Here is a 27,831-nt window from a genome sequence, read left to right on the forward strand (position 1 = left end):
CTGTAATTGGAAAACCTTAATTTATGCTCATTAATTGAAAACTTGGTAAATGAAGAAGTGGTTACACGATACTTTGTTGCTTATGCATGAGCAAATACTCAACTTTTTCGTGTTTAGTAATATCTAACTCATCTGCAGTCACAATATTGAACATTTGTATTTGTTTCACAACACATGGAGCTTTTGCTAATTGCATATAATATTTTTTAAATAAAGAGTTTTTTCCAAAACTAGAGCTCAGCTCCATTTTCTTCCCTCATAATAGTCATGAACGTTTTTTTTAATTATTGTGCTTGATTTCATCAAAATTCCAGCTCGAAAACTTTTGAAATTTTAAATTAGAATATGCACATCTTATCTTTCTATATCATGCATCAATTTTTGATATTTTTATGTTGATTAAAGTATGAGTACGCCATGATATAAAAATTCTAAGGAATTGCATTGAGCAGTGTCTTTCTCTCAGTAATAAACAAACTACTTACACCTATGAAGCACCCATTCTGGAATTATTCCATCGGAACTGTTTACACAAGTGTTATATAGACCATGGAAAAAGGGAAAATTCAATGAAAAGCACCACTCTTGTTCACCTGGTGATAAAAACTTGAACTATATTTTATTGCATAAATCTTTCTCCCATCGTCTCATTAATATATCCTGAAAATCTTGCTGTATTCAGATCAGTAGTTTTTTAGAAAAAACTACTCTAAGTATGGGAACTCTAATTATAATCACCCTGAATGAATAACTACACTAAGAACTAAGCCGTAGACAAAAAAAATTTACAACCCTTCCCCCCCCCCCTCTTCCATTTCAAAACTCAAAGCAATAGAAATGCCACATCGACTTATTATTATTGAACAATTTTATCAAATCTATTAGATTGAAACAAGTATTTTGTGCTCAAGTAATAATTTTGTTTTTAAACATATGTATGTATACTATAAATAATTTATTGTTGCAAGGAAATTATCACATTCACACAAGATTAAAAATATGAACACTTATATCACAATATGTACACTCATTTTAAAAATTAACTAGAAGTTGATGCATTCGTTGACAATAATTTATGAAATCTAATGAATGCGTAAAATATATTTTTATCTCGCTAAACTCTTTCCCCTGGTTTCATAAACACATTGAATGAACTGGAAAATCGTGCTAATAGTGGTTTGATATCAAGAATGTTCTTTGCTGTATTGCTTGAAGGCTTTCTCCATGGCACTGCTATTTACTCCATCTAAAACTAAGAAGCTTGTAACACCTACATAGAAAACAATTTTATTAGACAACAAAAAATTGATAATAATAGGGGTGGTTGTGATCATTGTTACATCATTAGGATTCAATAATAAATAGTGAAACCGATGTGTGGTTTCATTTTACAAAACCTTGAAACACTGCTGCTGTATTCCCTCTGCATTAGCCAGCATGCTGTAAAACTCTAGGGATACCAGCATTTAAATGTTAGGGTCTGGTCCATTTTTCAGAAAAAGCCAGGTTCAATAAAGATCTCAGTATGCATTCAACTAATTGAAATCAATTTTTAGAATAAAGCTAGTTAAGAATTTGTGCTCAGAATGTCAGACATGTTGAAAAATATGATTATTTCCAACATAACCAACCGGCCACGAATTATTAAATACCTATATATTTTAAAAATTGATTGAATTAGCTGAATGCAGGTTGTGATTATTCACATTCAAAAGTTGGTATCCCTAGAGCAGCGGTTCTCAACTGGGGTTCCGCGGACGCTTGAGGAAAATAAAAAAAACAGTGAAATATTAAAAAATAATTGCATTTTTAAATAGTAAAAATAAATCAGTAACTTCGATGAATAATTAAGAAATGGGGCTCCGCCATAGAATTTTTTTACTAAAAAGGGCTCCACAAGTCAAAAAAGGTTGAGAACTGCTGGCTAATGCGGGGAAATACAGTGCATGCTTCTTAAATGTTTGAGACTATAAGACCTCTGTCACTGAGCATGTATTTCATGATCAGCTGGACTGGAGATCTCAGCAACAGGATAAGTTTGGTGGCACAGCTCTGAAAGAAGAGCGCATAAAAAATCCCTACACTACATTGGGATTTTTCATTAATAAAAGTGTAGTTGTAGGGATTTTTTCCCTATTTTTTTTTTTTTGTAAAAAATGTGACATTGCCTAGCAATAGGTTAAATTACCTATCATTACTACTCTCAAATCAAATCACACCAACAAAAAAAAATCACAATCGGACCCAAACTGGACTTATTGTCAGAGCAGATACAATTCTTGATGTCAAAAGACTGAATTGTAGGGGCTCTCCAACAAATTTTATATTTTTCCTCCCATGAAAAGGAAATTTTCTCGTGATTTGATGCAATGATGGCAGTTTACATTATGGTTATGATGTCATTTCAGAGATCAAAAATGAAATAAATGATATTTTTTTAGCAAATAATTTCCCTCCCTCCCCCCCAAAAAAAAGTAGGGATTTTTTTTACAAGATATGAGGATTTCCTGGGAGTCAGAGAAAAGAAGTAGATTTCTCCCACAAAATGTTTTCACCTTTAAAGACCAGACACCCTCCTTCCCATCTCAGAGAGATATTGAAGCATTCCCGAAGGATGGGCGTACCCCACAAAGTACTGTATATGGTCATAGCTCGAGGGGGGGGGGCACAGAAATCATTAAGACACCCCTGAAATCAGCCATGCAACAAATCAGGGTTTAAGCTAGATTTAAAATTCCTTTAGTGAAAAATCTTTAGTAAAATGTTAATAATGGATGGATGTCTACTCGTTTCGTACCTCCTGTATGCATTTTTGCAAAAGTGACTACTACTTCTTTCGTGCTCTAAGATTTTCTTTCGCATTTTGCAAAAAATATGACCGTATCTTCAACCCTGCAACAAATGCACAGAAACTGAATTGTAAGTGAATTTGTACAACCCATTTGCAACCCAAGTTTGGGTCATGACCTGTATGTTAAGAACACCTGGATTTTATCACTTTAAGGATAAAAGTGATTTTTTTTTTCTTTTTAAATTGTCTTTTTCAAATAAAATATGCCCTTTAGAATGACTAGCTAGATATGAACAGAGAAATTAGAGTCTGCTATAGATATCATGCAGTTTATTGCTGAAAACAATCAACAGGGCTCCCACTCAAAAAAATTAGAAAATGCAGGACTAAAAAGTAGGATGGGGTAGGGTACCCCCTCCCCCCCCCCCCCCATAGACAACATAATCTTGGCATAATTAAAAGAATCCCTAAAAAAAAAATTTCCAGACGTACTTTTCTGGCAGATCGCTGGCGTTCATTGATTCATTACACCATCTATATGCTGAAAAATATGAAGGAGAGGGAGTGGCCATTGAAATGAAGTAGACACACACACAATCCTTTGTAGTTGTCTTCCCACATGTATTTCTCACACTCAGGCAGTCAAGAGATGTGCCTAACTTGTTACGGATGTCTCAATCAAAATGTTTGTACATGAAGCTAAAGACAGCTACATCAGATTTATGCTGTTATTAAAATTAGTCGTGCCTGATTTCTCCCAAAAGTCAGACTTCAAACGTGTAGACTTGGAATAGGAACAGTAGTAGAAACGTAAACCACTGATTCCTAGTCAATTGTGATAACTAGTTTTGAAATATAATATAAATTACATGCACACACACCTATTTTGAATGTTTGATTGGGTCAGGTGCGAGTGGAACTCGACATGCAGTGACCTCCTTGTGACGAATTCTGGGTCGTTTTGTTCTAACAAAACGGGCGAAGAGCTTCTTTATGAAACTTGCAAAAATTTGGTTAATTCCTGTTTTTCAAACACATTGTGCCGACCAATAAACATTGAAATACTATAGATGTTTTAATTAAATATTTCCATAAAATAAGCATAAAACTAGAATGCTGACTGTAGAATTTTAAATATGAAATGCATTTGCAAAGTGATATTAAGCTATTTTGACATATGAGTTTTTTAAAAATGACACTCCTTCCAGATAACTTTCAAAAAGCACAGCGCAAAATGTGTAAATTATAAGGTCTGATGTTAAATAAGTCAAGGTGAACCGGGTGGTTTTACTGCACTGTCCATTCTTATTTTTAGAGGGCTTTACATTTTATTGATCAATACCTGTGTAATCATTTTTAACAAATGAAGCACTTTCATTTCTAGCTCTTTGCTGAGCATTGTAAACATTGTTTATGCTTCCGCATGCCCTAAAAATACAGAACACAACTGAAAGATATTGATTAGCATCAAAATCACCAAACTTAGAATAGGCCTATGTATCCAACTGCTTTGTTATGCAAACTGTTGTTTTACATGCACATAAAAAAATGTGCACCACAATTTTGAATGGTGAATGTTAGTTACTGTCCAAGACCATGAGGTAGTAAATAAAAAATTATTTTTTCAATCCAGACTGAAGTTTTTGAAGACTACTCTACCTGTTGAACCCTCAAACTAAGCAAATGGGAAATTAATAAGCCAAATGATCCACATACACACCTCCTAAATAACCTTAAAACCACACAATTTCTGCTTTGGCAGAATCAATCATTTGTAATACTTGGCAATATATTGATAATTTACTGCTTAATTAAATAAATTCTGTTGATAGGATTTGGTAAAAAAAGTAGGACAAAACCGAGAAAGGAAGAGTTTCTGTATCAAGTTTAGACAAAGTTACTCTACTAGCATATATCCCTCACGCGCACGATACTGTTAGAGAGAAGAAAGGGGACAATATTTATTCTTCTGTAATTGTGTGTGATTGGTGCTCAATCTTTTGAAGAGTGTGGACCACTTCATTGGTTTGAAAATGTGTGATCTATAAATGTGCTGCGGGTCACTTAAATGGTCTGAGAGTGTACCGTGGATAAATTAGGTGATCTGGAAATGTGCAGTGGATCACTTAAGTAAGGTAAGAATGTGTCACAAGCCTCTTAAGTAATCTAAACATGTCCCAGGTCACACACATACACACTTAAATTTTATTTGTAAATGTGCCGCAAATCACTGTTGATCTGATAATGTGCTGCAAATACAAATACAACAGGCAAAATGCCCAGCGAAGTGGCTGAGAAAAAGATGTCCATAACAAATATGGATCACTAGTGATTTTTAAATCTGTCACGGGCAAATTAGGTGATCTGGAAATGTGCTTTGGGTCACTTAAGTGAAGTAAGAATATTCCATGAATCACTTAAGTGATCTACAGCAGTGCCCCTGGTCACTTAATTCATTTGTAAATGTTCCACAGGTCACTTAAGGAATCTAGTAATATGCTGAGTGCTTAGTTCATGTTTACGAAATAAAGTCTGAGTTTACAGGCCACAGGTTGAGCATATATTCTGTAAGAAATGTTGCCATATTTTAACAATCTCTGATTTGGGGGAGTGATTCATCAAAAAAGTGGGTTGCAACCCCCATGCTCCATTGAACAAATTGTTTGTCTTGACCCACATCATCACTTCTCTAATTTTGGTTGTAAGAGTTCTGTGGGACACCCTGTATGATGCCACAGTTTTTGCTTCCCCCTCGATCTTTGAGCATCAGGTGGCAAAAGGAAATATTTATTGATCAAAGCATGTTCTCATTCCTTTGTGCTCAGTGGTACAAGGGCATTTAATTTAGACAAGTTAAATTATATATTTTATTATTTTTAAAATATTCAATCCTTACCAAGTTTTTTCAGGTCAACGATGTTTCGATGCTCATCATCAAGGAACAACATTTCGGAAAACTCAACACCAGAATTTTCTTTTATCCTAAATTTCCAATGTGAAAAAAAAAGAAGAGAAAATGCACCAAATTTGATTACGTTATTTTGATTAATAAAAACAAATAGGCCTATAGATGCAGTGAAATTAACAAGCATGTAGTTAAAGTTGCAAAACAAAAAGTATACGGAGGGAAAATCCTATACAGTAGAACTTGGTTAATTTGAATTTTTGTGAACTCTGCTCGAGAGTTTCCTATCTAAATTAACGATAAAATTTCTTGTTTAATTTGAAATTTGTTTGAATTTTCAAATTTAAGGAGGAAAACATCATGTTTTATTTGTGTGAGCAAGTTTAGTTTGGAAAAATTCCTACAAGAAGCCACACTTTTCTTTTCTCGATCAAGTTGTTGAACAACAAATTTTTAAAGACGAAATAAAAGTTTGAAAAAATTCAGTTTTTTTCCACTCTTCTTCTTTTGATAATTTAATGTCCATTTTAACATTGTATAGTTAGAATGCATTGAGACTGTGTACCAACTACTACGATTATGGTTTTCAACCTATATATCAAAGGTGTAACATTCCAAATCATCTTTTTGTCGTCATTAAGAGTATGGAAAGTATCGGAATGTTCAGTTTGTAATGTGTTAATGAAAGTATATTTCTTTGATAGCATAAGAACAATTTGGGAAACAGTTCCATAACAGATGACCATGAACTATTTCCGTAAATCAGGCTTTGAACATGGTCAAGGAATTCTGTAGTGATGCTGATTCCAGAACAGTAGAATAATGCAGCAGCAGCCAAGGATCAAAAATGATAAATTATTGAAATTTCAGAAAGTTTCGTAACTGATGAGTAAATTTTAATAATTGATGATTATTATCAAATGCAAATGTTCATGATTTAGTTGCAATTTGTAGTCATTTTACGGATCCGACACAGATTAATTGGATAATTCAAATTTTTTTCCACTTACTTTGGACTTCGAATTAACCAAGTTCGACTGTTCAACGATTACTCTCTTATAACATCAATCACCATTATAACGATTTAACCATTAACGATAACACCATTATTACTTTCTAGTACCAATGCACTTTCCATAGTTATAATAGATTCTATCTATAATTACAATTCCTTTAAAATAGTACATATCTCGCACCTCTTGAATATTGTCTTATAGGTGTTTCACTGTAAGTGCTTAAATTTGTTCTGTTCCACATAACCAAAATTATATCACCTTACTTAAACCATTTAATGGTTTGATTACTTTTTGAAAAGTTTACTCTTTTTAAAATAAATCATTGCCGTTATGCATGAAAAAAAGTTTTTAGATTACCAAAAAGATATTTGAAATCTCATCGGTAGCCCAGGTTAATAAGATACTCAACAAAAGTATCAAAGGATGTTTAAGAGGTATCATGAGTTTGATACCCAGTTTGTCCTTGTCAAAAACTTTCTTGACACAAGGATACAACAGAAATGGGGACATGACCACAGAAAAACATTGCTACTGCAGGGAGTCCTACACATAGGAGTTAGAGCTTCAACCCCTCAGTGATTATAAAAAAGCGGCTGCTGTCCGTAATAGGCAATAACTCATAGGTCACACTCTGACTAGTCCTTGTGTGCAGAAAATGACAGTGGTGTGACAAAAATGGCCGAATTATAATTAATCAAAATATTTGAGAATGGAACTTGAAATATGCACAATAGATAGAATTTGAAACACCTCAAATGCAAAGTAAAAAAAAGACAGAAATCACTTGGACAATTGCTAATACAGTTATATATATACATTTGAAACTAGTTCCCAGTTTTTAGTTTTACCAAGCGGGGCCACAACTAGAAATGGAAATTTATTCCATCGTCTGGGGTCAGTGCCAGTTTTAGTGCCCCACACTTTCATTATTTTGAAAGGAAAAAGGGTAAACTCTATTCCCTTCCTGGTCTAGAGCAAGAGGCACCAGATCCCTCTGCCCTACCTTAGTTGCGGCCCTGTTAACAAGCAATATTCTAGTATCGATGATGTAAGAAAAAGTAAAAAATATATATATACCTCTGGAAGTGAGTAATTTTTTGCCCAGGGTATATTTCTTTGTATTTGAAGTACTTGTTCCAATCTAGAGCTTTCAAAAGTTCCTCCGCCTTAGCTGGAGTCGCAGTTCTAAAAGTGAACAAATACAATTTTAATGTCTGCTGTTATAAAAACAAGAAAAGTTTCTGATGATTTGTAGAAGTGGAGTCGAGTAGTTAATATCCTTCCCCACCCTGAAAAGAAAGCTAATAAACACAAAACGAGTAATGTATACAGTGAGGAAAATAAAAACCGAATAGTGACGAACATGATGAATTGATGAATTACATATTTTGAACTTTTCATTCACATTTTAAATTAGACCAAGGGTACACACGTTCTTCAGCCAGGTGGCTATTGCTTGCACTACGCAAATTAATGTACTTAATCATCCACAAAAGGCTAATCACACTTATATTGCAGGGAAGAAAAAAAAAGGAAAAAGCACGATAAAAATAAAAAGAAAAGTGAACATGCATGGGGAGCATTAAATTAAAATGGGTATCTGATCAAGAAACTCAAGATGTCAAAACTTGATCTTTTACAAAATAACGCATACATCAGTGTGCAAATGAGATCGGATGGAAGTCTATTCCACACTCTGCCAGCTCGACATTAAAAATGAATACTGTAATAGGTTCCTTGCAAATGGAATATGTATGCACAGCTGGTGAGTTCTGGTGCCAGAGTTCATGAGCTTTATGTATGATGAAAGAGTCTATGTATATGTTTGACCATAGAAAATTTTATACCACAGTCTCAAGTCATTGGGAGGAAGTTCTAGGGAATGGCAGAGACTAGGCAGGCACTTCATGAAACACTTTTGGATTTTTTCAATTTGTTTGATGTCACCAATCAAATAAGGGCTCCACACTGGTGATGCATGCTCGAGAATCAGTCTAACAAAAGTGTTGAAGTCACACATCAGAGTCGCACTTTGAATAGCACCTTCTTATCATGTAAGCAGCGGAGTTACTTTTACTCACAATTTGTCTTATATAGCTGGACATTGAAAGGCTCAGGTCTATATCGATGTTTAAGTCAGAGCATGCGGCTATTGCGTTTATTGCACAACTATTTAGAAAATATCGGCAGTCAGGATTGTTGATCCCTATGTTTAATATGAATGTTTTATCCAGGGATATAGGCAGTGAATTTTGTTCACTCCATATCAAAAGGCGATCACATGCCATTTGAAGCAGGCCCATGGCCAGAAATTTTGTTCGAGGGAGGGAGGAACCAAAGTAATAGAACAATAGATTTGGCCATCTTTTTTCCTTTTTTCAGTCATTTTCTCACATTTTTTTTGAGGGGGACCAGACCACTAAGTCTCCCCCACCTCGCTACAGCCTTGATTTGAAGGTTATAGGCAGACTGAAATCTTCTAGAATCAGGAAAAATTTCAAACCATCAGCATTAATGGAGAGTTGTGTGTATTGATACTTTTTCTAAAATCATCTTTCAACACTCATAACGACCCTTCCCCTTCATTCTGTGGAAAAAGGATGTTATATTGGAAGGTTGTTGTATCAAACGTATCCAAAAATAATAAAATAAAATTTAGCCTCTACACTTTTTTCCAACTATTTTTTTTATAATGTACAGGTATTCCTAAGAGATCAGTATGATATGTGCAGAGAATTTGTTAGTGTTAGTAGACATCCATGCCTGAACCGGGTTTCGAACCCAGACCTGCACAGTCAGAAGCTAGTTCCCCTAACCACTCTACTGCCAGGCAGCCCTTCTCGTGACCGACAGCGTGAAGAAAGAGCAAACCCCAACTCTTCTGCTTTCATGACTAAATCATAGTTTGTAATTATGGTGAACTTGCTGTTATATATATAACAGTCAGGGCCAACCACCCCCGTAAATATAGGTGGCACCCGAGATTCGCTCTCGTGGGCAGAAAAGTTGAAAGTGTTTAAGAAGGAAAGTTGTTGCCATGGCATCCACGCCGTGTTATGGTATTGTAGGCGCTGTTATCTATCTGATGTAATTTGCATTTTACTTAAATAAATTATGTTCCAAACAGCATGTGACTATACTGTTTGGAATATTCAATGATTTGGCTATTTAGGTTTTTGACATCAATTTCTAGTCAACTTCAGCCAAAACTTTAAATTTGAGATCTACCAATTCCATCACATTAGCCAGCATGCTGCCTAACTCGAGGGACACCAGACTTTTGAAAGTCGGGTGCTGCTCCATTCCTGGCATGGAGAGAAAAGAGATTTAATAAGGATCGCAGTATGCATTCAGCCAATTCAATATATTTTTATAGCAAAGATATTTAAGAATTATACAGAATCTATGATTCAAATTTTCTGGCATGCGGCTCTTCCTTGATGTCTCCACATATGCAGGCTAATGCTTGGGGAATACAGTAAGATAGAGTGCATTTATTTAGGACAACCGTGTCAAATTAATAATTTTCAGAATGAAAACATAGGTTCAGTTACATGTATATTCTAACATATGAGAAATCAAGTAAAGTTATGGAAAATTAAATTAACCAGAAAAGGGAGTGAGTCACCATGAGAGAAAATAAAAAAGAATGGTAAGCAGGGAGGGGGAGAACATCAACATTATCCAGTTGATTCGCACCTTGCTATGCTTCGTCCTATTTCCAGTGAAGCATTACTTAACTACTGAGTTTTCTGTAGAAGTGACACTTTCCCCCTTTTCTTTTTCAAGAATCACAGGTCAAGGTTAAACACATTTAACAATGGATTTTGCCTTTTTTTTCTTTTTTTGCAAAAAATAAATTTAAAAAAACAAAAAAAACGGGAGGTCGAGCTGAGTCTCATGGATTGAATAGCATTTGCTGGTCGCAGGGCCGTCTTAAGAGCATCATGAGCCCCTGTGCCTAGTGATTTTTCTCAGGCCCTTCCCTGAAAATTCTCAAAAAATTCAACCACTTGTTGTTTTTTTTTGAGGCCCCTCTCCTCTTGAGGTACCCAGGTGCGCCCATGAGTTAAAACGGTACTGACTAGTCGTTAAATTGGATACAAAATAACATAACAGAAATGGGGAAAATTTTTTGGACCTGTCGTAATTGTTGTTATAATGAAAGAGTTGTTATAACAAGTGTCAACTGCACCATATTACCATACACTATGTTTTGTACAATAATTATTCATATCACCTGTATTGCTTACTGATGAAATAGCTGATATACAAACCTCGATGCGATTCCTAAAATATAACCATCTTTATTGAGTTTTTCCAAGATTCTTGGTACTTCACGGAAGCACTTGACTTCTTCTTGCATACCATCAACAACAGTACCATCACTGTTGGAAAAGAAAGAAAGCAAAACAATGCATCAACTGTAATGACTAAACATTTTTTTAAAATCTTAACGCCATTTAATATAACCTATAGAAATATAGTTTTGAAATCAGTTAGATATTAAGTATTTGTGCACCGATGGGGGAAAAAACCAGTTTGTTTTTCTCGAAACTTCAATTCCAGATGTTTATCTAATTGTAAATGTTTCAAATAAGAAAAAAAGCTACATATGCTCACTCTCTTCTCTTGAATGGCTGATGGAGGTGCGTATCTACCCAATAAGGCCATAAAGTATAATCTGTACAAAAAAATTGAAACAGTAAACAATAAATTCATAATTTAAAGGTTCTAAATCATTAATTTTGACATAATAATTCACTAATTTACAAAAGATAATAAATTTTTGGAGCCATCAATCTCATTTTGGTTTATGTGTGGCAGAGTAAGTGAGTCAGCAACGAGGTGATTGAGTGTATAACAGAGTGGACAACCTAGTGAGTGAATGACAACATGAGTGAGTAAAAGTGACCTAGGGAGTAAATGAGCAACTTAGAGATCAAGTGAGTGATCAGATTAGTGAAAGAGTGACATAGAGAGCAACATTACGAGTGACTGATATTTTGAGTAACCTATGAAATGAATAAACAACCCACTGAGTGAGTGATAGAATAAGCTACCTAGTGATTGACTTTCTTTCAAACAGAGCACAACTCAGGTCTATCACTATCTATGGGCGATTTACTACCTAGTGATCTGTGCCGGAAGTGTGACTGTGTGTGTGTGTAGTGTTATGTTTTGATTTTTCAGTGCTGCCATCTATATTTCAGAAGTGATTGACTCAGTGACCTTGCGATTGAGTCAGCGAGAGCAAGCTATCTCTAGTTACAGATTTGGTTCAGACAGCCAGGGGCATGTCTCGTTTTTGACATGGAGAAAGAGATTTTGGACAGGGCAACTTGGAAATTTGATACTTTGCAGATACTCTATACAGTCTGATTTCACATGGGGGGGGGGGGGGCTCAATTACTTTTAAAACATACCTCCATCCTAATATGTGTACATTCATCTTAACTAAACCCAGAAACTTCTCCAACTCCTAATCCCATCTCGTCTGTAATCACCATAAAATTTGTTAATCGCGACAGTACCCAATTGTCCGGGGAAAATATGTTGTAAAAGGTTGTATGTTTTTTTTTTCTTTTTTTTGACACAAAATAAAGTGTTCCAGACTCTGCCATGAAGCTGGGCTGGAAGAGATCTCGTTAACGGGATAAGTCCAGTGGCAAAGTTCTGGCGTTCATTCAGTCTGATTTCACAAAGACTCATCAAAAAAGAATAAAAATAGTATGATTAGTTCTGGAATCAAAATATGAAAAATCATCGTCCATCCGTTGTTGGTATCCCAGAGGAAAGAGCTTAGGAAAAAACTTATTCTGACACCAAGTAGATCATGAAAATGTGAAGAAATGACCTTCTGTGGAGCTTTGATGGTGGTAAAGTAATAATTGAGGTAAGAGATTGTGAGGATTAAAATTTTTATTTGGCAGACAATCAAAACAATGTGTAAATGTGGATAAATATTCCCCAAGATGTCATTGATTTTTTGTCACTTTCATACATTTCAACCTGAGATAAGCGGTGGTATGGTTTCTCTCTAAATCTCTTTTCTTTCGAGATTTTGCTTTCAACCATTTGCAGAAACTCTTCAAAGTCTGCAGGAGTTGGGTGAGTGAAATTTCGAAAACCAGAACCCCACCTTCAATCCTTTCAGAACATCAATTCCAAATTTAAGGGCTAACTTTACCAGTTGGCAACGTTCCCCATTCATAAACCTTTTTATTTACCTTCATTTTGTGTTTGTTTATAATAACTGCTGCACACATGAAAATGAGATCCCCCCCCCCCCACCCCCATAAGCGAAATGTGAATATGGTAATATTACATTCAATAAACCCGTTGAAAATTACTTGTATCAATGTGTTTGATTAAATAACAAATTCAAGAAAACTTCGACTAAAAAACGGAAAAACACGTGGCATTTAAAAAAAAAAAATCGAAGCAGAAATTCGCGATTGTTTCGGGCAATGCGGGGCATTGTGGAAAAAATCACCTCTCCTGACAGTGAGCTCTAGATTCGCCCCCACCCCAGCGTTGACGACGAGGCTGATCTATAACAGGGCCGCAGGTGGGTCTTGTGCCCCAGGCGCTGGACCAGAGGGAGCGCAAATTTTATTCTCAAACCTCTCCTTCAACATTACAAGGGAGTGTCATATTACATGATCTATAATGTAATATGTTCTTATACAGTAATACCTCGGCTAATAAACGCCTCGGTTTACGAGTTTGTTGGCTAATTAAGATTTATACAAGGATGACGTCACTCTCCGCTACCATACGAAGGTTTAACAACTGGCTGTTGCGAAGATATATTTTGGAAAGAGAGAAAATTCAACTGCCCCTGCGGGGAATATCTTCGCAACAGCCAGTTGTTAAAAAACCTTCGTAATTAAGATTTTTTTTCATGATTTTTCTGCCTCGGCTAACGAACATTTTCGGTGCACGCGCTAACTTTCCCCACGTTAACAATAATCATTTTCCACAACAATGGCTATACCATCAGCGGCTCCCAACCTTTTTTTTATCGCTATACTCCACCAAAGCATCTTGTAAAATCCTGATATCCCCCCCCCCCACTTGAGAGACAAGCGGGGAGGATAAGAAGCATCATGTAGCCCGCTCTCAATTTTTTCTTTAAATATGAATGAAAAAATTCATATTTGAAATTATTTTTTCATTGAACATGTATTTTAATTATTGCTGAATTTTTTATACAAACATTATTAATCTTCAAAACTTCTGAAATTTTTTATTATGAATTGTCATGGATTGTGAAATGCTTTTTTCACCAATTCCGGAAGAATTTCTTTCATAATTGTGATATTATTTCTCTCATCAATTCTAAAATTACATCTTTGAAAAATTCTGATAATTCGGGTTTTCTTTATTATAGATTCTTTTTTTCAATCTTTTCTACAAAATTTGTATCTGTGCTAGCGTTTCCGTCAGTTGGCCAATACAAAGAGGTTTCAATGACTTAATTAAAAGAACCATTATAAAACATTATCAAATTACCACTCTTAAAAAATCAAATTGCCGCCCCACGTTGGTAACCACGGGCCTATACAAAACAAATGTTGTTCACAACAACAAAACGCACGAGCGTATTTGAACACCAGCTGCCACCTGTTTTCGCGAGGTAAAGACTTCTGCAGAAGTGCAGCAGGGTACACTTTCAAATCCCACTATCAACACCCATTGTGTGGAAACGAACCTCTCTTTCCTTTTCTTTCAAATCAAGCACAACTCAGGTCTATCGCCATGGACGATTTGCTATCTAGTGAGTTGTGCCGGCCGTGCACATAGTGAGGCGCCCAAGAGGTACTGGAGTGCATAATAAAAACTAACGACGAAACAAATTGTATTGTTTTGTTCTATACCATGCCTACTCCAGAAGCGAGCTGAAAGACAGAAAGAGGCCACTCAACGAGGTGCGGGAATAGAACAAACACGTTTGTTTTCACCCCGATCTGCTGGTTGGTCCCTTTCACCATTTTTTATCTCTCCTCTCTTCTGCGGAGGGATCATCATCACACTCTAGATTTCAGAACCTCTCCGATTACATTATTTTGTCTATCCTCTTCTATTACTATGTGTACTATGTGCGAACATCTTTTCCTTCATTCCTATGCATTTTTTCTTTCTTAGTCACAATTCTTGGACCTCGTACCACTCCGCTCCACTATGAGCGCAGTCTTAGTGTGTGTGTATACCTAATAGTCTGAGTGCGTATTTAGCGTTGTGCGATTTTTCAGTGCTACCATCTATATTTCAGAAGCGGAGTGAGTGAGAAGCGTAATGGTTGAATATTTGTACCGATTCGCAGACCTATTGCACTCTGTTTATAACGGGGAGATCGGCTCGCATTCGTGCCTCGAAGTTGGGAGAAACTACGGAAAACTAATCTTGGTGGCAAACCGAAGAACTTTCAAACATTATTTAAAAAATTACGCCAATTTTACGCATATATCTGGGATGTTCGTAAAATAATACCGGACGACGATTCACGTTGGAAAAACAGAAACGACTCAAATTACAGTCGTCGCAACATTCTTCAAAGAAATTGAATAGTTATAATGCAATCATGAACGTGGAAATGTGGGACATACAATAATAATTATCACTCTAATGAACGGAACACGGCCTTCCCTAACACACATTTAAATTGTCCGAGATTATAAGCAGGAACCTTTAAATAATACGCGCGACGAATGCGTAATATCACTTCATCCAGCTCGACCTTCTGTATAATACGCTCAAAAAAGATTCGGTCCGTCCGATAACTAACAATCTTCAGATCCAATTCTCATTATTGGTAACTGGTTTTCCTCGGAGAGACAGAAAAAAAAAAAAATCTAATTCTTCAGGGGTCATTCAAGTATTACGTTATCATCAAGGGTGGTTTCGGATTTGCTGACTTTTGATGACAAGGAGGGTTTGAAGGTTGTTTACGTCATCAACCACCCTTTTTGAAGATATGAAATATTCTAAGATGCTGGCGAAATTTTGCTGGCTGACGGGGTGTCAAAAATCTGCTGACGTAATACTTGAATGGCCCCTCACAATTATAGTATTATAATAAATAACAATGATCACAGACCAGATGGTGATTACTTGCACCATCGAAGTAATGTGGAATCAGTTTCAGAAACGGAATCCAATCAAAACGGATGAATAACAATTTCAAGGCCGGATGAACATATATTTTTTTTGTCTATCGAATGTGCGGAAAAAGAGGTCTTTAGCGATAAGCACAAAAAGATGACACACACTCGCGCTTTTTATCAGCAGTGAAAAGTTTGTTTGACACGAAATCGGAACACGGGAGAAAAGAAAAACAAATTCTCACGTTCTCTCTCTCTCTCTCCCTCTCTAACCAGTGCCGAAACCTTGAGCGAGTGCATTTGTGGAAGAGCAACAGCTGAGGAAGCAGTAGCTCTCTCCGCAACAAAAAATACTGCAATAGAATTAGGATTCTAGTCTCTCTGATTCTGTTGACAGATATTCCAAAGAAGAAGGAAAAAAAACAACCACGGTTTCTGAAAGTAAGTTTTTTTTTCGTCTTTTTTATACATAAACAAAGTTTGATGTATTGTCAATCGATTTATACAGGGTGTCTTGTAATGCCTTTATCTCATCAACCGTTTGTCATAGAGGCATGGTTTCAATTTGGAAAAATGCTCAAAAATCGCCCTGTACCAGTTTTGAGAGTTTAAAGTTGGAAAATAAAAAAAATCTAGATTTTTATACGGTTTTCTTGAACTCTCAACTTCCAATAAGAAAGCTGTTGCCTTGTATTTTCTGAGTCCAACAAAAGAGATCCTATGTTTTTAACTGCAATATTGGCAATTCAGAAGTTAGTTTTTGCTGTTATTTCCCAACTTTCCTCCGTTTTCTAATTAAAATATATCTCAGTGAATATTACAGTTACAAACATGGAATTTTTTTTTCGCTGGGTTAAGAACAGACAGGGCAACAACTTTCTAATTGTAAGGGCAAGGGGACCGTTTAAATTTTTATTTTGTGACACTCTTTCTTTCAAACCGAGCACAACTCAGGTCTATCACCATCTATGGACGATTTACTACCTAGTGAGTTGTGCTGGAAGTGTAACTGTGTATGTACCTAACAGTCTGAGTGCGTATGTAGTGTTGTGTTTGATATTTCAGTGCTGCCATCTATATTTCAGAAGTGATGTGTTATGATTGAATTACATTTGTACTGTTTGTGGGTCTGTTGCTCTCACTGTTGTGACACACTGTATTTTCACTCTCAAAACCGGCACAGGTTAATTTTTGAACACATTTTGAGTATTAAATTTAAATTAGAACCACACCTCTACGACAAACGGTTGATGAGATATAGGCCGAATTAGCACTTACAGGACACCCTGTATACCGTATATCAGGAGTTCTTCAGCCACGACCCAAAACCAGCAACGCTATCAACTTCACGACCCATCTGTCTATTTTTAGTTTGAGAAAACACGCACACAATTCTTTTACAAATGCTTGATAAATAAAATTTTTATTTTTTAAAATTAGTGAAGCTTCTCAACAGGTGGGCCAACACAGCCTGAGCCAAAGTTCCCCCCCAAATGGAAAATTCTGAAACTATTTCTTTCACACCCCAATTCTGGAATAATTTCTCTCATAAATTCTGAATTTTCATAAATTTCAGAATTATTCTCTCATTACTTTCGTTAATGAACTAATGCGTACGAAAGCATGGCTCCAGACGGGCACGGCTTGGGGAAGTCTTCAAATTAATAAGACCAAAACGTTTGAGAAAGGAAAAATTAATACAAGATTCTAAATAGGAATTTATGATGCTTTTCCGGTCTGATAAATGAGCTCAAAGAGCTAATCTTTACTTGAAGGCCAAATGATGATAAGACGTCCCTGTTAAGGGGATCTCGCAAGAGGTTTCTAAGGGGTCGGTCCACAAAATGTTTCTCTTTATCAACAGTACAGTTCAGAAAAATAAGTTGAAGAAAATCATTCTTCTGAAATACTAAAAAATAAATTTAAAAGAAAATGTGGATAGTCACATTCTGTGACAGTGAGTCAGTTGATGTTGAGCGCCAGACCAACCAGGGGCTACATGCCCCCTAGTCTTGGGGATCTCTAACTGGCACGATCTTCGGCGGTAGAACACCAGAAAAATTGTCATGTTCTCTAAGAGACACACACACGCAGCCAGCACGTGCAAGACCACACAGAATTTTGAGACGATTCCCAAATAAGAAGTCCCTATTATTAGCCATGATCCACTGCAGCGAAGAAAAAAGTTCAAAGGAAAATATTGCGAAATTCTAAGGTGTGCAAGGAAAAGTTTTAAGGTTTCATGTCTTCATTCAAAGCAGAAAAATATATTCCAATTGATTCTTTCGTATTTATTTTTCCCCGTATACACCAAAACAAAGAAAGATGCAACGAACAGGTTTGTTTTCAGCTCCTGAGACAGCGATTGCATCATACTCACCATTTAAAAGCCAAAAAAAGAAAGAAATAAAATCAGCTGGAGGTACGAACCGCCATCTATCGAGACTTCGCAGAAAAACAAACGGTCAAAGACTTTTCTTTTAAAAAATAACGCAAGAAATACAAATGAAGCGAAAAAACGGAGAAAGGTAAAAGTAATTGAAACAGTCACACAAGGGCGAATAAAGAAAAACAATAAAACTCGATTATGTACCAGGAGGTTTTTCAGTAAAAAAAAAAGAAAAACAAACAAAGGCAAGGTCGAAGCTCCTTTCCTCTAATTTGGTGAGCACGTGTTCAAAGGAAAAGAAAGTTAAAGGACCTATTACGAGATCTCTATTATATCAGCAGGGTCTTCCCAACAAAGAAGACATCATTGTGGACTTGTGTATAAACGACGATGAAGAAATAGACGGAATCAGCCCAATAATCCGTGAAAGTCTTGAAGAAAAGAGAGGTCAGTCTGTTCTTTATTTGAGTTACGTTGTGACTTCGAAATAACGTTCGAAATTCTCGTGAGATTTTTTTTTTTCTCCTATGATAATCACATAACTGCGCGTCAAAGATTTCCTGAAATTGCAATTTAATTGCAGTCTCACTTAGCCCGGTGATTTTAAAACGGTGCGCCAAAAAAGCTCAAACAAGTGTGTTCCCGGAAAGTAGTAATGAGTCATTACTAATGACAATAGCAAATTAAGTCAGTCCGTATTCGTGTCAACAGAGTTTCAATAACTATCTTAGGCGTACACCGCAGGGTTACGTAGATTAATACTGAAATTTTGACGTAGCCGATAACGCAATGCAGGGGTGTATACAGGACCCTGGGAAGTACACTAGCATTACTAGAGGAGGAGGGTGCAGGCCTCCTGCAGGAAAAAAAATTAATTCATTGATTCATTTAAACTAATTTATATTAGTTCATTTTTAAATTAACTTGTCTACAATGATAATTTACTTCTATAAGTTTAACATTTTCAATGGAGACTCGTTTATACGTCACTCAGTTATACAACTTCAGCATTTATACGACTTTTGGCTTCGTTCGCAATCGGTTCCTATACGTTTTAATGTTAAAATAATTCATTTATTCACCGCAAATTGGAAACATCGATAATTCAACTGGAGCTCCAATTTAAAAAAACAAAACAAAAAAAACGTCATTTATATCCATCAAATGCGCGTAATTCCTGTAGACGGTGAAAAAGCTGTTGCAACAGTTGTTCTTGCATATTGCCATCACAAAAGTCATAAATTTTAAGACGATTGATGGCATTTACTAAAATAGTCACTAAGCAATCTGATGACAATTTAGACTGGACACTCAAGTGAGTTATATGACATTAGTTCATTGTTTATTTTCTAAAATTACGCAGACGCGGAGAGCCCCGAAGAAACGGGTTTTAATTGTTTGAATGTTTCCTTCCAAGTTTTCAGCATATCTCCAGAGGGTGGGAAAGTCCATATTTGGAGGTAACAGGTCTGTTACCTCCAAATATGTATAAGATGCATACCCGTACTGTATCAGTTCTTTGTTGTTTCCAGTTGAATTTTCTTTCGTTGTGGCGCTTTGCTTGCTGGCTGTTGGAGACGCAACGAAACACATTGAATTTTATAATATTTTGTATGTCTGATGGGGGGGGGGGGCTCATTTTTTTTAAGTCTCTGTTATGCGACTTAAGCATTTACACGACGTTTCGACCCGTCCTCTTGAAAGTCGCATAAGGGAGGCTTCACGGCACAAGCATTTTTTATCACAACAACCAATGCGAAACTAACGTTTTCCTTGGGTTTTTGTTTTGAAATGTGAAAATTTACGTTTTTTTATTGTAATAAACTGCCAATTATTGTTAATGTGATGAATATTGCGGAGGGCGGTAAAAACCTAAATATTGCGAAGGAGTATTTTTCCCTTTTTGGTTTATATTCATCAAATTTACTGGGGCTGTGGTAGCTACTGGATATATCCCTTGATTAATGCATGCAAATATGTTACCTTCGGAAAGCGAAAAATTAAAATGAGAGTTTGGAACTAGCGGACTGGGTGGTTCTAAGAAACTTCCCAAGCGAAACCACTTTCAATGAAACCTTTTCTGTAATGTTCGGACCGGATCCTTCGCTTTAAAAAGTCGGTGAACCTCAATAGCCAGTGACGTAAATTCCAGTTATCTAACATAAATATTTGCGAGGCAATGGAGTCAACAAAACCCTATCCGTTATTTTTTTTCTGTTCGTCTTTTTAAGGCACAAAGGATGTGGACTAGACTCTATTTTTTTAGAAATAGTGGATAAATATTACTTTAAGCGTACTATCGCTTTACGTATCTAGTAAGCCGAGGATAATTTTGAGAGTGGTACTAATGCCACTTAAATTTGAAGAAATTTATTCTCGTCGTGGAGGGGGGGGGGCTGTAGCCACGTAGTGAGAATCTCAAGCTGATCAGCTATCATTAATTAACATCTTACCCTTTGAAGTTAATCAGCTCAGCGGTCCCTGCAAGCAAATGGTCAGCCCCTTACTTCGACATGGAAATTAGTTACGACCCTGCCAAAATTTTTCTTCTGCTAAATTTTGTGAAGATCTATCTACTACACTTCTCGGTGGTAATAGAGAGGGATCGAATCTGCAAAGTCAAGGCCCGCGAAAATGGGTCAGAGCTTAACACGTGTAGGCCTACCTGTTTCACTGCATGCTGTCTCCAGGAAATGAAGCAAAAATTTTACATTACCTGTCGAAATGTAATTCCCAATTAGAAACCTACCCCCTCTTTCTAAGAAACTTCTAAGAAAATAGATCACCAACCAACGTAGTCGAATCGATAACACAGTCACATTATACGTATATGCAACAATATGTTTAATGACCTACTTACACTCAGTAAAAAAGTGGGAAGTATCTACTTCAGAATGCGTGATAAAACACAAAATACGGTACTTGTTTTCCTAAAGCTTCGGTAGGTTCCATCTCACCAGGTCCGCTATCTATCTGTCTTTGTCCCAGTTCAACTTTCAGACCACTTTAGGATCAATTAACTTTTCAATTAAATTTCGGTAATCCGGTACACCAGGCCCGTAGCCAGAAATTTCGTTCGGAGGGGGGACCAAAGTGATATAACAATAGATTTGGTCATCTTTCCCCCTATTTTTAAGCATTTTCTTACATCCGTGCGGTACACGCTGATGTCTGATATGTGTCGGACTCAAGCAAGCGTCTACTGCAGTTAAATTTGTTCGGACTTTCCTGGCTGAAAATTTTCGAACGAATTTTTAGCAATCGACGAGCAAGGTGTGTGTGTGTGGGGGGGGGGGGGATGAGATGAGACATTGGTACTGTGATTTTTTTTTTTGTCATAGCAAGTTTACCAAAAAAAAAAGAATTAAGGAATTGGCTATTGGATAACGATAAAATTGGGCAACTTACATACGTACAGTACGTTACAAAAGTTTAGATAATGCACTTTTGTTAAAATAACAACGAAAATACGGCCAGTAAAATAAACACCTTATAATTGATAATACCTGAAGCATTTCTACATTTATAGAAAAAAAATATCTACGAAAGAACATTTAGAATATTTATAGTATCGAAAATACAAAAAACTGGCTGTCTCAAAAGTTTTAGGAAAAATTCAGATTTACAAAAAAATTACAGGCTTTTAATTACAGGCTAACAAGATTTTTAATTTTTTTTTTCTATAAAAACCCTCAATCACACTATTCTTCATGGATCTAATTAAATTCTGTACGATTTCAACATCAAAACTGTACCACGCTTCCTCGATAGTGCTCTTCAAGTCATCAACAATCGGAAAAATACTGTATTTCATTTGCAAACACACTTATCGTATGTCCCATACATTTCCGTAAAGACTCGTCGATGGCAAGTCTAAAACCAACACATTTTCGCGATTAACGAGTTTTTTTGGTAGAAGCAGATATTTGAATAGACACGTCATAAGTTTGATCCTCCTAAATCTTCTGCAATCGGTAGCAAATTGTTCTTGAGGATCTCCTTTAAGTATCAGAGTTTTGACGAGCGATTTCAAAAGTTAAGGAAGCCTGACCATTTGAAGTAAATGCTGCCCATACCACTATCGAAGGCCGGTATTACACTGTAAAATTTTGATAAAATCCCTTTTATAAAACTTTAAAAATGCAGCCAATAAGGTCACCGTTTGCATTTTCTAGAATGTAGCCAATAACCTTATTGGCTGCTTTTTTCAAGTTATATAAAAGGGATTTTATCAAAATTTTACAGTGTAATACCGGCCGAAGATCTACTTTAATGTCTGCTGAAAACATCTATCGTGAATATGCGAGTTCCATTTCTCTTTTCTTTTTTTTACCAATATTAAATATGATACCGAGCTGTTTGTCTCCATAAAACATGATTTCGTGCCCATTTCAGTCTCTTTTCTCCATCTCTCTTTGGTGCTTCCTTGTGACGCGATTTCCTAACCACTCTTTTCTGAATCAAATACAAGCTTCTATGATCTGTCTATGTGTCTGTTGAAATTTTCACTCCAGGATCTTCCATAATTTCATGCAAGGTCATTTTTTGCGTTGAAACCAATCTTACAACGGTTTTTTGTTTTAGCGGAAACTTGTACTGCGTTGCCTACCACAACCAGGTTTTGGCTTTTGGGATACACGTTGGATTAATACACGTCAGACACTTCATTTCTAACTGCTCAAAGCAATTGCAATGCCTTTTACAGCCTTTCTTTTTGCTTTCAAATGAAGTACTCGAAGGATTTCATTGTACAAAATATACGACTACTTCGGCACTTTTTTCTTTTTTTCAATGAAAACCAATCCGATAGCGATGAGCAAGAGATGAGCTGGCAAGGCTCCAGCCCCGAGGCCCGGGATGATTTTCATTATTTTTTGTTTTTTCACGCTATGAATCCACCATAAAGGGGCCCGTGAAAGTCTGTCGGTGGGGGGGGGGGGGCGCAAAAAAATCCCAGCCTAGGGCCCTACTCCAGGATGAGGGGGGGGGGCATGCCGATAGCTTTCCACATTTATACTATCACGTCTCTGATACACCATATAGACGCTTTGCATATAATCGGAAGTTTTTCTAAACTTGTAAGACAGCTATTTTTTTAAATTATCAGTTTAAAAAATCCAAAACTTATTTTCCTCGACAAAGACCGAAGTTTAAAGTAGATTTCTGCATTCTGATCACAGGCAAAAAAGAAAGAAAAATCAAAATTTGAAACGGTATCCATGTCGCAGTTAAAAATCTATCGTGTCTAAACTTTTGAGACGGACTGTAATTAGCTAATGACACAACGTTGAATACACAACAAAATAACGATAAGAGCTCATAAATATATTGGAATTTTCCAGATAAAATTCTGCTCACCATAGCCATAAATTATCGGTTTTTCCCCCTTTATCTAATCATTCGCAAAATTATTATAAAAATTTTCCCTAAATAACAGAGACTCACTAATCTGAATTCATTCCGACGATTGTCTAGTGAGAACAGACGAAAGTGAGTAATAAAGATAACGTAGATGATCTGGAAATACACCAGGGTTTATTAAAAAAGAGCTGTTTTTATTACCACTCTGTCTGCTGAAAAATGAAATTCATTACCGTGTCTAGACAACAAAAATTTTACACAACGTATCCGTAGTATAGCGTATCCTCCAGTAAGAGCTGGAGCCCCGATTTCAACTTGAAGCATCAAACCCTTGTCAGAGGTATAAAATATTTCTTTTCAAGTAAAGTTATAATATAAATTATATTATAATTAAGGTACTTATAAAAAAGGCTTTTCAAGGAGGTATAAAGAAGACCTTTATACTTCCCTAAAAATTAAACCCCTAAAGCACGGGTGTCAAACTCGTTGGTCGCACGTAGCCACCTAGTGGTGGCCTGCGACGTCCAACAAGACCCCCCCCCCCATTCCTCCCAAAAATATTTGGTTTTTTTTTTCAAAATTAAAAAAAAAAAACTCTAAAATCTTGTTAATAAAAAGTGTGAAGAATTACGCTACGTATATATATATGAAATCAGCTAAATTTCGAGAAGGCAGGCATCTAGCTGCGGATGAAGCCGAGGCAGATACAATGCCGTCTTAACGCATGGAGGGGGCGGGCCCATTCGGGTACGGCCCGGGTGGGGGCTCAAGAGAAGGAAGGAGCCTAATCATAATGAAATCAGGTTGAGATATTCTAGAATCTGCCACGTAGGGCCTCTCAAAAAATCATTTTGCCCGGGGGGGGGGGGGGGCACGACGCTCTTAAGACGGCCCTGGGTAGATGTCTTTAGCTGCGACTAGAGCAAAGGCAGGCATCTTCAGCTGCGAATGGAGTGAAGGCAGGCGGATCCAGGCACGACCTCCTATATAACCTAATTATTATCATTATTAATGGCATGGCCCCCACAAGGCCGGGGCTGACAGGGCTCTAGCCCTGGGTCCCGGGATAATTCTCATAATTTTTTGTTTTTCCACGCGATACATGAACTATAGAAGGGCCCGTGAGAAGTCTGACGAGGGGGCCCGCGAAAGATCCCAGCCTAAGGGCCTTACTCCAGGATGTGTGGGGGAGGGTCATGATTAACGGTTATATAGGAGGTCGTGAACCAGGGCGATGTGACAAGAGAATCTAATCATCCCGTATTATACGGGATAAATTCTCTCTATACGGTATTATTTGGTTCTTGTGAGGGGCGATCTCCCCTTTCCCCCAGGGGCTCAACTAGATACTTTGTCACCCGGGGTAAGCTGGAATTTTGGCGCCCCTTGCATGTGAGAGAGCAGTTAATGGGTGAATTCGGCGCCCCTTCTGGTTCAACGCCTGGGACATCGGACCCGCCTGCTCCCCTTAGTTGCACCCCCCCCCCCCCGGGCATCCACACTTGCGAGCAAAGAAGTATTTGGTGCCGCTCCCCGTGATTGGGTCTTGCTTATTTTGCAATATCAAATTTTGGGGGCCCCACCTGATCAGCGGAAAAATCTACCGGAAGAAATTCACAAGGTGTCGGCGCCCTTCATACATTATCATTCTTTCTGTAGTATTAAATACGTGGGTAGCCTAACCTAGTGACCTTATTAACTTCCAGAAGATTTGTTTCACTGAAAAAAAAAAAAACACTTGCCATCTTCAGCATTTAAACGACATTGAATTAATCCGCCACGAAATAAACATTCGCATTTTGTTTACGCAACTGGAAAAAAAACACGTCTTATGTTGTACATCACTGCTTTTTTTTTTTTTTGGTGTCCAACATTTAAGTGGATTTCCGATAAGCTGCGAATAATAATATTTATTTTATCCGCCAACGGAGCGACGATGGAGGAAAGGCGGTAGGGTGAGTGCGGGTGGGGGGCAAATTTGGGTTACTTATTCATTACACAACTGAATGTAAACATTTACGAGAAATGAGAGGGGGGGGGGGAAACTAGTGGCGTACACGTTTCATAATCACGAGTACAAAGGCGGAGTTATGGTTCTCTGCCGCCAATTCCTCCCATTCCAGTCTAATTTTCTGGGCGGCCCATCCCCCGAATCTGACGCCCTTTACTATAACCCGCTGGGCCCTGCCCCTGTTCAATAAGCCTCTATCTCTGAGTCAATAGTTTGTGGTCACTGATATGTAGGGCAGAGACGGAGGGGGGGGTAGGGGTGCACAGGTATTTCTGGTGCCTCGGACTTGTGAGGTGAAAATTTCACCCTTTAACCTCCCCTTACATTACAAGGGACGCCAAAATTCGTGCTTTTTCCGGATGACCAACCATCTACCCTGCTCACATGCTTGTGTATACTCCTTAGGTCACTCCGATGCTAACATATTTTCTGGTCACTCTTATGGTCATTCACATCCTTGCACATGCTTTAGGTAACTCTTTTGGTCATTCACATCTTTGCACACGCTCTAGGTCACTCTTATGCTAACACGCACTCTATAGATCACTCTTATGGTAACTCACACGATAACACACTCTATACATCACTCTTATGGTAACTCACACGATAACACACTCTATACATCACTCTTATGGTAACTCACACGATAACACTCTTTTTGTTACTCCCATGCGTGTGTATACTCTTTTGGTCACTCCTATGCTTGTGTATACTCTTTTGGTCACTCCCATGCTCACAAACTCTTGAGGTCACTCTTGCGGCCATTAACATGCTTGCATAAGCTCTATGTGGTGGGTGACCAAAGCACTCTTCTGTTCACCCACTCTGGTCGGGTATCCCCCTCGCCTTCTATTGGTCATTCACATCATGGGCGGACATACGCCCCCCCCCCCCCAGCATCAAAGGTGAAGTCGACTGATCTAATGTAAGACGCCTTCATATAGAGCTGTATAGATGTATTAAGGAGTTCTAATCTAATGCATATATGTATAGATGAATCGACATCATCATCATTTTTCCCCCGCCAGCAATAATGACCGTGCCTCCCCCCCCAGACTTCCAAGTCTATCTCCGCCTATGATTCACATGTTTGCAAATTCTTTAATTTAGGTCACTCACTGACCTGGATCTCTGGGCACAGGCGGATTTATTATGCCCCCCCCCCCCTCCCCCAGTCGTAAAACTCGTTCATGTGTTAGAATTGTTATTGTTAATATTTTTTGAGTGGGTCGCCGATAATATTCAAGTGGGTTTCGGGATTGAAAGAAAATATTTATTTTACCCGCTAAAAGTGTGAAGACGGGGGAAAAGAACGACGCGGTGAGGGGGGGGGGAAAGAAAAAACTTATTCAAACACACAACTGGATGTAAACATTCACGACAGACGAGGGAAGGGGAGGAGAAAAGACAGTGGCGTACACGTTTTCATTGAAAATCGCGAACGGCTGAGTATACAATTCGTAATGACAAGTCGTGTCTCCTGTGTTTAGGTGATCGAGGGACGCAACAGCGAAATTATATTCAAGAGTTTCCGGCACTTACCTAAATCGAAAACGATGAGCTTCGGTTTGGTGCAGGACACGCTGTCGGCCATCTTTGAGCTGTTGCCATCGGTAAAGACGAAGCTGTCGCTGCTCCGCTCTCACCACCCTCCTCACCACCACCGCGCCCACAGCAACAACAACATCAACAACAACGCGACGACGATCACGAAGGAGGCGATCACCACCAGCAGCACCATGTTGAAAGTCACCGATCTTCCAGTCGAGGTGATCGCTAAGATCTTCACTTTCCTGTCCGCCAAAGACCATGTTTCCATGTCCGAAGTTTGCAAGATATTCTACGACGCCAGCCAGATCGAGTACATTTGGATGCATAGGTGTCAACAAGGTTCGTTTTGTTTACGTTTTTTTTTTCAACTATATTTAAATGGCCCCCTAATACCGTTTCTTGTTCACGTTTTTATTTTTAACCGTAATATTTAAGTCTGTTTCAAAAGCATTAAAAAATGCATTCTCTTAAGCGCATTAAATCCCGTGAGTGCATTGTTTACATAATCTAATTTGTGCGCGGGGCAAGGCTTCAGTGAGAGCTGCATGGGGACTTGGAATGGGGAATCCAAATTCAAACTTAATATATAAACAGCACAAATATTTAACATTTGAATAACTGATTGTAACTGATTTACAAGTAATTAGTTTACTGTTAATTTGAATGGGTTAATGCACATGGTTGCACGCTGTTTACGCCA

At 37.5% G+C, this 27,831-nt stretch overlaps 2 protein-coding genes across 2 annotated transcripts in view; one reads left to right on the forward strand and one right to left on the reverse strand.

The window, feature by feature from the left end:
- Nucleotides 1–591: 591 nt before the first annotated feature.
- Nucleotides 592–27,189, reverse strand: LOC149090037 (magnesium-dependent phosphatase 1-like). The gene is made up of 6 exons (XM_089232018.1): nt 27,123–27,189; nt 11,336–11,396; nt 10,990–11,100; nt 7,790–7,897; nt 5,688–5,773; nt 592–1,270 (listed from the first exon to the last, which is right to left on the reverse strand). Exons 1-6 carry the CDS (start codon nt 27,172–27,174, stop codon nt 1,185–1,187), a joined length of 504 nt encoding a protein of 167 aa, XP_089088144.1. The 5' UTR covers nt 27,175–27,189; the 3' UTR covers nt 592–1,184.
- Nucleotides 27,137–27,831, forward strand: part of LOC149090038 (F-box only protein 31-like) — a 33,045-nt gene continuing 32,350 nt past the window's right edge. The window contains exon 1 of the mRNA XM_089232017.1: nt 27,137–27,470. Coding sequence (XP_089088143.1) covers nt 27,137–27,470 — 334 coding nt within the window. The remainder of the gene's footprint in view (nt 27,471–27,831) is intronic.

This window comes from Pholcus phalangioides, unplaced genomic scaffold (assembly GCF_987345545.1).
Source record: "Pholcus phalangioides strain wild (caught in Gottingen) unplaced genomic scaffold, Ppha-v1.0 ptg000001l_1, whole genome shotgun sequence".
NCBI lineage: Eukaryota > Metazoa > Arthropoda > Arachnida > Araneae > Pholcidae > Pholcus > Pholcus phalangioides.

Bases quoted from the DNA above. Each gene is read 5' to 3' on its own strand.
- LOC149090037 (XM_089232018.1), bottom strand. From the start codon at position 27,174: ATGGCCGACAGCGTGTCCTGCACCAAACCGAAGCTCATCGTTTTCGAT. The intron at 11,397-27,122 runs GTAAGTGCCGGA...TTTTTTGTACAG, and splicing joins GCTCATCGTTTTCGATTTAG to ATTATACTTTATGGCCTTAT. The intron at 11,101-11,335 runs GTGAGCATATGT...CTTTTCCAACAG, and splicing joins CAGCCATTCAAGAGAAGAGA to TGATGGTACTGTTGTTGATG.